Source organism: Rhyacophila brunnea, unplaced genomic scaffold (genome assembly GCF_057557595.1).
Source record: "Rhyacophila brunnea isolate RB1 unplaced genomic scaffold, BYU_Rbru_1.0 scaffold_1, whole genome shotgun sequence".
Classification (NCBI taxonomy): Eukaryota; Metazoa; Arthropoda; class Insecta; order Trichoptera; family Rhyacophilidae; genus Rhyacophila; species Rhyacophila brunnea.
The window spans coordinates 60151467-60165578 of NW_028232751.1; the positions used below are offsets into that span (position 1 = coordinate 60151467).

Sequence of the window (14112 nt, forward strand, 5' to 3'; positions counted from 1 at the left end):
TTCGTATTTTAATGTTTGAAATTATTCATTTGCATTTTTTTCACGCATATAAATGACTGCAGAAAAAAAACTAAATAATTGTTGATCAAATTATATTTGGCTTTCCGCAAGACTGCCAAGTCCTACTCTGACATTACATAACCTCGTTTGTCCCATATTGGATTATTACGTTTTTTATTATATAATTATTGTTTGTATCCCGTAAGTACGTTACCATTTTTAACGTTTTAATTGTTTAGGGACAAAAGCCCGTGAATACTTTTAAAGGAGGAAAAATCCCCAATTGGGATGTATCTAGCACCAAAATGAATAACAATCTGAAAACTCAATCAGAATATAATAGTAAGTATGTTAATGTATAAAGTTTTATGTAAAAAAAAATAAAGTAGGTATGTGAATTGTTAAAGTAAAGTTTGTCCGCACCCCCAGGTAGGGTGCGGCTTTCTAAATAAAGGAAGTCATGGTTGAATATTAAGGGGATGAAACGATTATATAGATTGGAAACAAACAAATACAATTCGGTAAGTGGATCTTTCTTGAAAACAAAACTTGAATCAACGCTTTAAAAGGGTAGATGAGCAATCATTCCACTCATACCCCCCCCCCCCCCATATGAGCATAAAAGCTGACATTGTGTTCATTTAATTTGTTAGGGAAATCAAAAACATCAACATGAATAATTAATTGTTCATCATAATAAAATATCGGCCAGCCGCTAGCGTAAAAGAGAAATATTTTATGTACTCGTAGTTCTTATTTTAACTTGTTTATTTACATGTAGTGAACATTACGAATTAAAAAAAACGTTCGCAATATGACATGATAAAACAAATTAATTGTTGCAATTCCTTATATATATCAATTGTAAGTACCTACCTATATGTAATAGAATGCAGTTCTCGGTAGATCACATCAAAGGAATTACATGACAGGAAAAAGATCTTTCAACTGGATGGGGAAGCCATGTGAAAATTGAACACTTAATAAATTGGTAGATTTGTATTTACTTTAATATATTGATGAAAGCAATAAATTTATCAAATAATAAATAATAGAAAGAAGTAGTCTAATTATTATTCTTTATTTAGACTGGTTTATAATAAATATGTTTATTGAACTTAATGCCATTTTTAATCATTAGTGTGTAGATATTTGACGAGTAAGTATAAAATACATAATATAGAAATATTAAATTATAATTATTAATGTACAATAAATTGTTACTATTTTTTAACTATCTTAAATATATCCTCCCAGACCAATGGCTTGTTCCAAGACCCTCCCTCGTATAATAAATTTTGATATAATAAAAGGGGTTACATGTAAATTGTACGTATTACATTTCACCGTGGAAAGAGATGACTTGTACAAAGTTGTCGAGGTATTTGTTTGCCTTCCATCCTTCCAATTTTGTGAACCATGCAAACCATGGGAACATAATTTTATACAAATCATATAACTCATTATTATAAATCTCTGTTTCCATCCTATACCTTACCTTACATATTATCCAAAAATGTTGACCCTGTCAAAAGCGGTAGTATGTGCATGGACACAGTGGATACAGCTATACGTTTGATGTTTACATTAAAAATGAGTCCTAGTATGCTCGCATTTTCGCAAGGTCCACAGAATATGTGCATGAAGCAGACGATGCGGTCGCTTCGTTAAAAAATGCCGAGATCTTATTTAAAATAATAACGGAAGCATAAAAAGTCCTGTAAACTAAGCCTATTTTTTAATTGTAATACTCAATAGTGGTTTATATCACAGGAAAAATGTTTATAAGGGGGTCTCCAAACTTGTCAGAGCCTCATACCTACACGTACCAAAAACATTGTTTTTTGAGATTATATTTTGTGAAAATGATCTAATCCTCTGTAGACGATGACGTGTTGGTTTTTTTAAAGATTTTTGGTGCACATGTTTCTTTAAAAATAAATAATTTGCATACAATTTTAGATTTAAAGCCTTTTGTCACTTTGTCTAGGGACGTCACTGGTTTCTCTTGTTGTCTTTTCCAAAGTTATACTGTAAAACAATGTGGCCAGTACCCAGTGTCATCACTCATCAGTTTATGAAAAAAAACGCATTAATAACTAATCGCCCATTATAATTTTAATAATCGATAAGAAAATGATTCAGTCGGAGCGTTATCTTGATGCCTTCCTTGATAGGAAAAAAATAATCACAATAAATTTAAACTGCAAAAAAGTGGATCATTTGAATAATGGGCGAAACAAGTCACCGCCGCAATCTGAGGCGCTACAGCGAGGGGGTTGGGGTGGTAAATGAGAAGGGGCGGTAGGAAATATAGGAGCAGATGCTCGCACACCAGGCAATGCCGTCCCCAGGGAGTTAGCCAGCCTACCGAACTTATTTCATTGCAGGAATTGATCGCATTGATTGCAGGGCTGCTACAAAACATAAATATTAATATTTCTGCTACATAAGTTATTTTTGTAATAAATAAGTATGATGCGGTAAAATAACCTTAGAATATTTGTTTCTTGTCGGTTTAAAGGAAACCCGCGGCAAACATATTTTGAAAATAGCCGATATACTATATTATTTATTAGGTTGGGTTAGGTTAAGTTAGGTTAAGTTAGTTTAATTTAGTTAAGGTTAGGATAGGTTTTCATTCTTGAATTCATGAATTTTGCCAAAATCAGCCATGAAAATTAGCGCGGTTTTCACGTCCTGGCTTCCTGTAAACCGACTTGTACCGAATATGTTACTAAATAATACTAGGTATACAATATAACATTCTGGTAGAGGTAAGAAAGAACATAGTGAACGATACATTATGATAAAGTGCGAGTTTCATAATGAATGTAGGTACTTATACTAATCTCATTAATTATCACTTTTCTCGACACAATGTAGTATATAAATTAGATGGTTTCAATGTTTTGGTTATAAAACTGATCATATTCAAATAAATACATTGTAAGTTCACGTCGTTTACTTCAATATGTGTTTGTACTTAGAACATGAACCAAATTAATTGGGCAAATGATCTACACCCAATCCCATAAAAGAAAACTATCATGAAACCTCTTCAAGAGACTGCCAACATCCGTATTAGATTAAAGAGATGCAGCCATGTACCGATATTAAACTAAACTGATTCAATTATTTTGATTCTCGGTCAACTGAAAAGTTATAAATTAAAACTAACTGTAAATTTAAGTGACGGCGTGAAAAAAACATAAAATTTCAATTAGAAAAAAAAATGATTTTTACCATTCATACATAGGTATTACTCGCGGTTATAAACAATTTTAATGGAAGATTTGTTTTTTCAATATTTTAACAATAAACGACAATCTTACCTTTGCACTGTTTGGCGATGACTGACATAGCAATATCAAAAATGTAACCAATTCATGCGATATAAATGTAACCATGTCTATAAATTTTGTCCAAATATAATATATTGTGTATATATTATATAATATAATATATAATGTTTTCTAAAGTTTTTTTTTTTTGCGTTTTAGGACTTAAGTTATCGATGTCTGCCGGGACAAAATGATAAATCAGCTGAGACTTTGAAACTCATCATCAAAACGAAATATGATGTATGGTAAGTACATTTTTTCGCAAATATTATTTATCCAAAAATGTTCGTAGTTTGTGAAGACATCGGCGAAAGAGAAAATAATTATTTGGAATGGCTCATCGTCAGCAGATACATCGAGAGCCAACGTAGAAGATGAAGATAAATATCACCTAAACTAAACGATGGTCCAAGTGAACAGACGATACGCGTAGGTATCTCAATACATTCAGCTATACAGACGACAATATGTTAGGATCGCTGGAAAGAGATAACTAGGGGTTACATGTCAATTAAAACATTTCTCCGTGGCACAGTTCACCTATAATATACTATAAAGTCTCTAATTTTATTAGATTCAATATGAACATTAATTCAATTTTCATAGCTGATTTTGGCAAAATTCATGAATTCAAGAATGAAAACCTAACCTAACAAATAATCCAGTATACCGGTTATTTTCAAAATTTGTTTGCTGCTGGCTTCCTGTAAAGTGTGTGTTAACCGACAAGAACCGTGTTTTATTTAGTCATGAATTTTATGTCAGTATTATAATACGACCTAAAGAGGTTGGACGGTCTTTAATAGACGATCATATATTTCCGATACAAACAGAGAAATACACACGTACAAGTTTCCGGACACGGTAACTAGGACATTTTGAAAAGAGGCATGGTAATCAATACTGAGTGACACGACAACACGTAGCATCCCAAATGATTTGATCACTCTCTACTCTGCAATAATTACATTTTAGAAAATTTAGCTCATTATCATCATCAGGAACACAGAGGCACAAATAACAAACAAAATAAAAATTGAATATGTTGTTGAATAAAAATGTCAAAATATCTTCAAAAGAGATTACTTACATAGAATAGTTTGTATTCAGTAAATATGCAAGCAAAACTAATTTTAATTCGAATAGCAACCTATTCACATTTCACTTATCTTTGTTGGAGTCTCGTATTTCCGCTTTCATTTGCAGGGGAAATGTTTTGACATTTTTAAATGGCTTAATAAAAGTTTCAGTTTATGCAAACTGAAAACGTATTTCCTGTTCTGTAATAGAGTATAAAAAAATACAGTTTGTTTATTCAACTATTGCATTTTCAATTTTTGCAAAGTATATGAAGCGAGATGCATTTGTCAGCAGGAAATTGATCTTTTCCACGTAGTAACAAAAATAACTACCACTCATTCGGTATGACATTTTCCACGTATAGTAACATCTATCGACAAGATATAATAACTAACCGGTCGATAGTGAACTTGCGTCACCGAACGGTTGAGATAAACTAAATAACCTTAAAGCATTGTATATCATAAAACTTCAATGTGAAACATAATATATAAATTATAACAAAATCACTCACTAATAAAACAATAAATATAACATCCAAAAATTGTTCCGAGTGTTCTTAATAAAATGTCAGATCCATTTAAAATTATAACCGCGACATTAAAATACGTAGAACTACAAATGGTGACCCCGACGTGATATAATGACGCCACTTTTCATTATTATATTTTAAATTTTTGTAATCAATATGTAACTGTTTGTTTCCTTAATAAATAAAATAATAATAATAAATAATAATAATAAACTTTCTTGAATTTATAACATAAAATGCTCTCGTCACTATTTTACATAGTATTATATTCTGTTTCAATGATTATTTTCTCAAAATAATAGGGATGTAACTAAATTTTCTTTAATAAAGTGTTGTGCTGCAACTAAATTCTAACACATCGTATAGGCACGTGACTCATAATATCTAATAGTATTGACCAGTGGTTGATAACGTGTATGAATCGGTTTATTAATGAGGAAATAATGTTTTTTATGATGCTAAGTAGATACCTACCTACGAGTTTCGCTAAAATTTTGTTGTCTGACATTACAGGATGCAAACCACATCCTCTAGGAATGTCCGAGAATGTGATCCGAAAGGGAAGAGATACTTGAGTCGGTCCAACCAGCTGTTGGGCCGATAGGGTCGTCCGTTCTAGTCGCCACAAAAGCCAATTATATTCCATTAAAAAAATTGCGGCGTCTTATTACGGACGTGAAGATCTCTTCACATAATTTTGTTTGTCCTTGTTGTTTAGCTTTATTTTTTTCGTATCTTATATAATATCATTAAATTTATTTATTTGTGTTAAGTTTCCATGCCTTTCTCTCCCATGGCACTTTTTTATTAAATTACGTCTTTCAGTAAACTCAGTCAAAGCTCACTTGCGAGCGAAGCGAGACTTGGGCATCTGCTCCTGAGACATTCCCAGGCGTAAAAAACTGCTGATGCTTCACATCTAAACGTAGGGCTTCGTGATACGCTCGATTAAGACCGAAAGTGGTTCGGGGTGGGTTGGTTTGGAGGGATCTATGTTTGTGTTGTCTGCCATTCATAGCCGACCGTATCAGTAATACTAAACCAACAGGATTGAGAGCATCGCCTGAAGTATGTTCTTATTATGGAGAGGGTTCGAATGAAATGTATGATACTCATTTCCTTGAGACTATGTGTCATGATATCTATAAATAATGGTAACGTGTATGATAAATAAATAATAAGTGAATCCTAGTCTCTGATACGTAGGATTCATAAATCGCCGGCTAGCGAGCAATATACTTACCATTTTTTCTCAAGGCGTGTCGTCCTTTGTTTCCGCTAATACCTATTGGATCCCTACCAGTTACAGCATACTGAGTGTGTGTGATAATTATTGTGACATAGCTATAATATTAATCAGATGGGCGCCATATTCCGTCAGGAATCGAATTTAATAAGAATGAGGGCAAAATGAAGTACTTAAATAAAAGAATAAGTTAAATGCAACGAGCAAGTATATTATATCACAGTTTTCGAAATTGCTACACAATTTGACAGATCCGCACGTCTAAGGGGGTAGTTTCGCATCAAAATTAGAATTTACACACTTAAATCCAATGACTCTATGAACGAACAACCTAATCTACCCTGTCGTGGAACAAACGAAATACATCAAATTAATAATTAAAGAGACCAGGATCCACTTATTATTTATTTATCATACACGTTACCATTTTCATCACGTGTTATTACGTGACATTTGTGAACATGCCTTTGCTTTATTCAACTGACTTTCTTTAAATTTACCTACATACCGTAGTCTAAAAATTATAAGAGATCTTTAGTTTTTTCGACGTATTCACGATCTAAATAAAAACTATAGCCATCTTGGTAGTATTGACCAGCGTATCCTTGACAACTATAGTTTATTTTATTAGTGTATTACTGAACTACCCTGCGAATGGTAATATAAATTGGAACGACAATAACTGTGTTCAAACAAATCGTTTCAAATTTTTATATATTTCACTTCCGTGACGTGAGTTTAGGTGGACTTTGATTTATATATTCTCAATCTAGACTCTAGACTCTAGAGTATACTCACCTCATTTTTATGATTATTGTATTTTTCTTCTCATTACGCATTTTTCGTTTTGTTTAAATATAATTGATACTATTTATTAGGTGGCTGTTTATTTTCTTTTTTTTTCTTGACATGTTGTGAACGTCTTCAATTTTAAATTTGGACTGTTAATTATATGGAAAAATAAATATATTTAAATTTAAACAGGATTAAGGCAAATTAAAAAAGTTTACCTACATACTGTAGCCTAAAAGCCCGTATTTATTACGAAAAATACCACAACAGTAAAAAAGTGAGAATAATATGTCAAGATGTACAATATATAAAAATATAGTTGGTGACATATCTCATTAGGTAACTAATTGTATTAAATTTCTAATACGTTATCTAGTTCCATTTTTTTACCATTTCCGATCATATTATGAGCCTCCACAGAGTGAAAGTTTTGTATAAACAGATTTTGTTTTTACGAAAAATGGATGATAGCCATTTGCTCAACCTATTATGTCCATACTCTGGCTCATACACAAATTGAAAAACAATATGTATACAAACCCAGGATTCGAACCTGGGACCCACGAGGTTATAGGCCAACGACTAAGCCGCGCGGCCATCGTGAGTGATTATTGACTAGTAATGAAATTTTAATGGGCTTACTGAATGTAAATATAATATCTACTATGAGTTTTTACAAACACTTCAAATATTTAAAATTAGTTTTTATACTAAATCATACATATCATTAGTACCTACATCAACAATTTCATCGTTTATGACCGGATAAAACAATAATGCTTATATATTGTATTTAGTGTACTATTGTACTGTACTGTACAATTAATTGCATGCATACATCATACATGTACCGTAAAGAAAATATAGTCTAACTAAATATGAGCATACTACATGCACACTCTCAATGGCACAAGCAGCAATCAATGAATAAATGACAAACAAAATCCACCCCCGATACAAACAAATTACCATAATTGAAAAGTGTGTATGTGTTTGCCAGTTGATTAAGTATACAATAAGCCTGGATCAACCGTAACTTATAAAACTAACATAACCTTTTGAAATCTCGAATTATATTATTAGATTCAATATCCCTTGTGTAATTGAAATTTCACATTACGTAATAAAGTAAAGAATACAGAATCAGTGCAGTATTATTATATTTTGTATGAGAGTTTTAATTGTACCATGCAATATTTTTTTAAACTTTTTCTTTCATCGAGTTATCATCATTTTAATATTTTACCCGTTAAAACTCCTGTATTTAGCTGGATAAGACATTGCATTGCTTACGTGTACTCGAGTACTCGAACTGTGATTTGGACTCGACATTATACAGCACACAGTTTGAAAATTAATTTACACTTATAATATATTTTATAAATTAATTATATGGAGTGCATAGGATTAAATTATATAGGTAGATGCTTACACCATAAAATAAAATAAATAATTAAAAGTGTTATCAATATCACGATTATTAAAAATAATGTAAAATAAAGTACCTAGAAGTGGCGAAGGGTGGAGGTAGGCTGTTAAGATCCTCCACACAAAATGGATTTACATGGTTGACTTGCATTTTTATTCAAAAAACATGTATCATTTTTTTTTCATTTGTATGAATCGGTACATTATACAAAAATATTGATTTTAATATTCGGATACAATAAATAGGTACATACATGGGAAAACAAGAAGTCAACGTGCAGGACATTGAATACAATTAAAATAATTAATTATTGGTATGTTTCCAATAAAAATCTATAAATATGTAGTTTTGTTATTTTAAACACTTATTTCAAATGAACTTTGGCAATTTGATTGAGAGCATTTATTTTCAATTTTAATTGTTAAGTACAAAAATTACAAAATAAATTACATAGTAAATATTTGTTTTTTTAATTGAAATCAGTTTTAAAAACCATAATTGGTGGCCAGCCACCGTTGATAATACCAATTATATCATACCTACTTTTGGATATTTTATAGATAACATAATATTTTTTATCTGAGTTTGGTTTAGGCAGGGCTAAATTAATTTAAAAAAAATAACCAACAACTTGACGTGTAATATGTATTTCTAATTCAACGAAAACAAAAAGGTATGAATGAAGAAGTGTGCACAATTTTGTCGGATCGCCTAAAATACACCAAAACTGTTGTAGTTTGGCTTAGGCAGGATTTAATTGATTTTTAAAAACTAACCAAAACCATCTGTAATATATAGCCTTAGTTCAATAAAAACAATCACGTATGACTAACAAAGTTTAATGTGAACTATTAATGTAAGATCTTAACAGCCTACCTCCAATCTTCGCCACTGGTATCTATTAGCTTAATTTTATTTATATATTGATATACAATTTAAAAAGAATGTAAAGACCGTATACTTAGTTAAATTCAACTGTTCATCTGATAGAGTAGCTAGTTTGATCATTTGAACCAGCAGCAGATATACCAGTTTTAGCTTATGCATGTGTATGGTACCACACAGGATAAGGAAGTGGGTGATATTTACGAGGAAATTAAAATACTTAAAAACAAACGTAAATACTGATAAGACGATGCAGTGACGTCCCTCGATAAATTGCTGCCACTAAGCAGCGCTAAAATGGCGCCTCATTTGTTCATACATTATTTTTATCATCATTTCGTGAGTCCAATATCTAAGAAATGTGTTGTATGGATACATTACTAACCAAATATCAGAGTAATTTTATTATTCGCAAATCTGCACGTGTCGTTTCTGGTCACCAAGGACGTCGAAGGGCAACGGAAGTAAACTAGATATCGCAAACCCGACAAAACCAGTGAGCTGATTTTTTTAATGGAAAGATATTTTCGTTGTTACTAAGTTAAGGTACTTATCTATTTCTATATATTCCAAACAATTTTCCTCGATTTTCCGCCCTTCGAGTAACTGCCGCCCCCAAGCGACGCTCAATCTGCCTACCCCCACGGGACGTCACTGATTGATATTACTGCTATCTACTTACATATTACTGCTATCTACTTACATGTCTGATCAGAATTAGTTTTAAAATCCTTTTCAAAGAGTTACTACTCGTATATAGTGCCGGCGGCTCAGCACTTCATTACAAAAACAACTTCTTTTGTAGTTTATAGATGCCATGCTTGTTTCGGGGATTAGTACGATGGTTTTCAGATTTTTTATGTTCTATTCTTAAATAGAACGTGGCGCGAAAAATGTTATATAACGATATAACGAGTAATGCTTATAACGAGCAAATTCAGTCCCATCTTCCTCATAATAATCAAATTCGACTGTAGGTATATTACATATCAATAATATTATATTCTGATACATTCAGATTAGAATTGAATTTAAATTTATTTGTAAAGCTAGTTGTAATTGTATGCATAATCAAATTTGTACAGCATGTCACTTGCCGAAACGAATGTTATATCTCTGGTTCATGATGAGAGCATATTATATAAATAATAAAATAATATATATATCTACCTAGATGCTTTTAAATAATATAGAACTATTTTTTATAGAAATATTATATTAAATAATCTATGGAAGGAATGCGATAATAATATTCGTGTTCACGAAGTGAATAGCTAGGCAGCCAAGTAATTATTATAATAATTCACATCATATTTTAAATCGAACCGCGAATTACCTGTAGCTGAAATTTGTATTAGGAGAGTATGAACGAGAAGAGTAATTTTTTATAATACCCAGAAAGTAAAAAGATGCACTCACAGAAACCTTCCGAGATTTTTTAATAAGGGATACTTGACCATATTAATATGTGACGAGTGTGAAAATAATGCATTTAAATTTCCACAAAACTGCCCACTACAATATAATAAGTAACCTATATGTTTAATTCAATGCTGCCGATTTCGGGAAGAACACCGAACTCCTCGAATGCCGTCATTTTTTATAATAAATATTTTTTATTGGAGTATTATATTTAATAAAATCGTGCAATAAATGTATGTACCGGCAGGCGGCAATGATTGGTTTGTATACAATCATTGAATAACATTCAATACGATCAATAATTTACTCATTATTTTTACGTTCTTCAGAAAGGATTTGTATTAGGCGCACAGAAAGTCGGGAGGTGCTAGGAAAACGAAACTTTGTTAGGTTAACAATGAATGGTGTTGCTATAATCGTTGCACAATTTTTAATAAAAAAAGTATTTTAGTAATACTACGAACCCCAATAAAGTTATGAAACAATACTTTATAATAATAATAGATTAACTATTAATAATTTTTGTGCATTAATAAAATATAATTAATTTACCTATTTTTTTCGGTTTTGTTTAAAAATTGCATTATTAATTAATTAATTGTATTCCTTTGAACAACCACTTGACTGTGCTAGTCAAACGATGTACCCACAAAACCTGCCGAGATTATTTTAATAAGACCACAAAATAATGCAATAATACTATAGATCTACGATCATAAATTGGCATTTCAGCGAGGGCGTTAGAATGACATTGAGAATGTTGCCATATCTAACAAAAAATAGTTATTTATAAATTTTTATTAGTAGTAGATTTATGTACAAATATTAAAATAAAAAATAAACACAATCAAAATAAAAACGCGTTACTTTCTTTATAACCACGAGGAAGAAATGCATAGTTGGAAAAATCATAAATTGTAAAATATAAAGTAGTATTGTGTATATTTTAGTCATGGAAAAAATATAATAAAAAAGGCGAAAATAAATTAAATTCACTCTAAAGACAGTAAAATAGTATCAACATCAATGGGATTTTAAATAAAACACGATAACAAACTATAAATTACACAAACAATGTAGAAATTATATAACTACTATAATGGTTCAATTCCAGATAGACTATCATCCGATTCTGTGTCACTCTCAGGACCATTTACGGTAAAAATAAAACCATCCATATCTGTCCTGTCTGATCCATAATAGCATATCTGGCGTAATATTGCTCTTCCAATTTTATGGCATGCTAACACACATTTTGCCATTCTTCTGTGGTAATACTTCCAAAGGCTGTTTCCGTTAATCCACATATATTGCTATTCAATTGTCCGACATTTTTTTGAGCAACCCTGCGTTTCATTGTGGCCCAGATTAATTCTATCGGATTAAGGTCACAGTGATATGGTGGAAGTCTTACTACCGTGTGACCATGGCTGGCAAGCAGTTCGTATGCTCGAAGCAATGACATATCTCTTTGGACCTTTGTGGGATAAAATTAATTCATTAAGTTGGCTTTTTCGCATTTCGTCAACAACTGGAATTCTATGTTCAAGAAGCCAATTCTTTATTTCACCCAAGCGATTACCCATTGTTGAACATTTATCCTGCTGCACCGAATGGTAAGATGCATTATCCATTACTACGATAGAGTTTTCGGGTAAATTGGGTAAAAGTCTTTCTGTTACCCATTTTTTTTAAATTGTCAGCATTCATGGAATCGTGGTAATCTCCTGTGGATGATTTCGCTTTAAAAATTAATAAAGCATCTTTGATGAAACCCATTTCTCCAGTGACTCCACCCGCAAGCAGAATTATCCATCTTTGCCCGACAGATTCAGAAGCTAAAACGCCGTGAACTTCATTACTTTGCCAGCATTTTGATACGGCGTATGTGGGATGAATGTAAGTTTCATCAATATTATACTACTGGGCGCTTTAGATTAATTACCTAACTGTCTATTTTTACGTAAAATGTCTAGGTATCTTGCTCGCTATGCACAAATATCGTATCTCGCAATCAAATTTTTTCTTTTAGACTGACATTTTTGAAATTTAAATCCCATTGCAAGAAGCGTTTTTCTGAGCGTCTCTCGTTCTCCTCTATAGTTCATATCTTCTTTTATAGAAGCCAAAATTGTATTTAATGTTGGCACTTCTTTTCTGACACAATATAATTCTTGTATTTTATGGCGTATGGCACATTGGTCAAAACTATCCAGCTCTATTATCTTCTTCCTTGTCCTTTTCTTCCCTGGCGTAGGAATTTTCGGTCTTTCATCTGTCGTCTTAGATGCTTCAATTTTAATTCGGTTAATTGTCCTACTTGATACACCTGAAATATAGAATAATACTATATAATATATATATATCTATCGTAATTTAATACATGTTGATAATTCTGTCGAGGCGTTATTATGGAATTCGAGCTTCCGTTTACATTCACAAATAATAAGTAAGTATTAATTTATATTGTATCCTACATTTATATTTTTTATCCGCTACCCGTTGTATCGCGTTATCAATAGGAATAATCAATCCCTTTTGTCTTTTCTCGTCATCGCAGAACTGCAATACTTTTAGAATGATGTCTCTGGCATTCCCACGAACTGTTTTAGAACTACTTGCCATTATGCACTGTACTTATTTCTTCTGTATTTTCAATAACAAAATATATATCCCGAATTCTGCACGCTGACGTTTGACAATGTAAACATTTGACTCAGTCTGGAATAAATTTGTCATAATGTCCAATCAGTAAACGCTACTGAGTTATTTTTAGATTGCGCTTCGTCTTTCGTGGAGACATTATAATTGGTTGTTGATTATATTCAAATATAGCTTACTTTAAATACTTACAAATTAATTGGTGCTAAGCAGCTATCGAATAATGTCAAATATTATAAGGTCACATTCGTTTATTAATAATCTAAAATGCTTTTTATGTTTACAAATGTACAAACAATAAAAATCTTGGGAGCAAGAAAATCAGCCTACTTAATTAGCAACAAACACACGTTTGATTATAAAATACTATATCAAATATAAAATAATGTATTAGGTACATTTCTTATTTAGAAGGAAAAAGCTTTTTTTACTTGTTGATCTTTTTTTATATTTTGTAAGTATATTTTATGTATCAACACTAAATATAATGTGTTTTTTTATATTTTGACGCCATGAGAGTTGGATAAACGCAAGCGCAATCCATAATTCGAGAAACATGTTGTAAAATTAAATGGCGTTTGTGACAAATTTATCCTCGATAGACAATTTTGTTTCAAATTCGACCGGCTGCCAACTTACGATGGTACGAGTGGTGGATATTGTTACAATTATTATTTCAACGCTTTGTTGCATACGAAACGCTTAATACTACTAGGATTTG

The 14112-nt window shown here is 31.5% G+C and overlaps 2 protein-coding genes across 2 annotated transcripts in view; one reads left to right on the top strand and one right to left on the bottom strand.

The window, feature by feature from the left end:
• The window catches only part of LOC147080013 (uncharacterized), a 49413-nt gene extending 37483 nt beyond the window's left edge, over nt 1–11930 (top strand). The window contains exon 2 of the mRNA XM_085946243.1: nt 11845–11930. Within this exon, the coding sequence (XP_085802369.1) occupies nt 11845–11930 (86 nt within the window). The remainder of the gene's footprint in view (nt 1–11844) is intronic.
• A 396-nt stretch (nt 11931–12326) lies between these two features.
• On the bottom strand, nt 12327–13355 carry LOC147080014 (uncharacterized). Its single transcript, XM_085946250.1, has 3 exons — nt 13208–13355; nt 12769–13059; nt 12327–12334 (listed from the first exon to the last, which is right to left on the bottom strand). Exons 1-3 carry the CDS (start codon nt 13353–13355, stop codon nt 12327–12329), a joined length of 447 nt encoding a protein of 148 aa, XP_085802376.1.
• Between the last annotated feature and the right edge of the window lie 757 nt (nt 13356–14112).

Coding starts and splice junctions, on each gene's coding strand:
- LOC147080014 (XM_085946250.1), bottom strand. CDS start 13,355: ATGGCAAGTAGTTCTAAAACAGTTCGTGGGAATGCCAGAGACATCATT. Junction 13,060..13,207: donor AGCGGATAAAAAATATAAAT/GTAGGATACAAT, acceptor TCTATATTTCAG/GTGTATCAAGTAGGACAATT.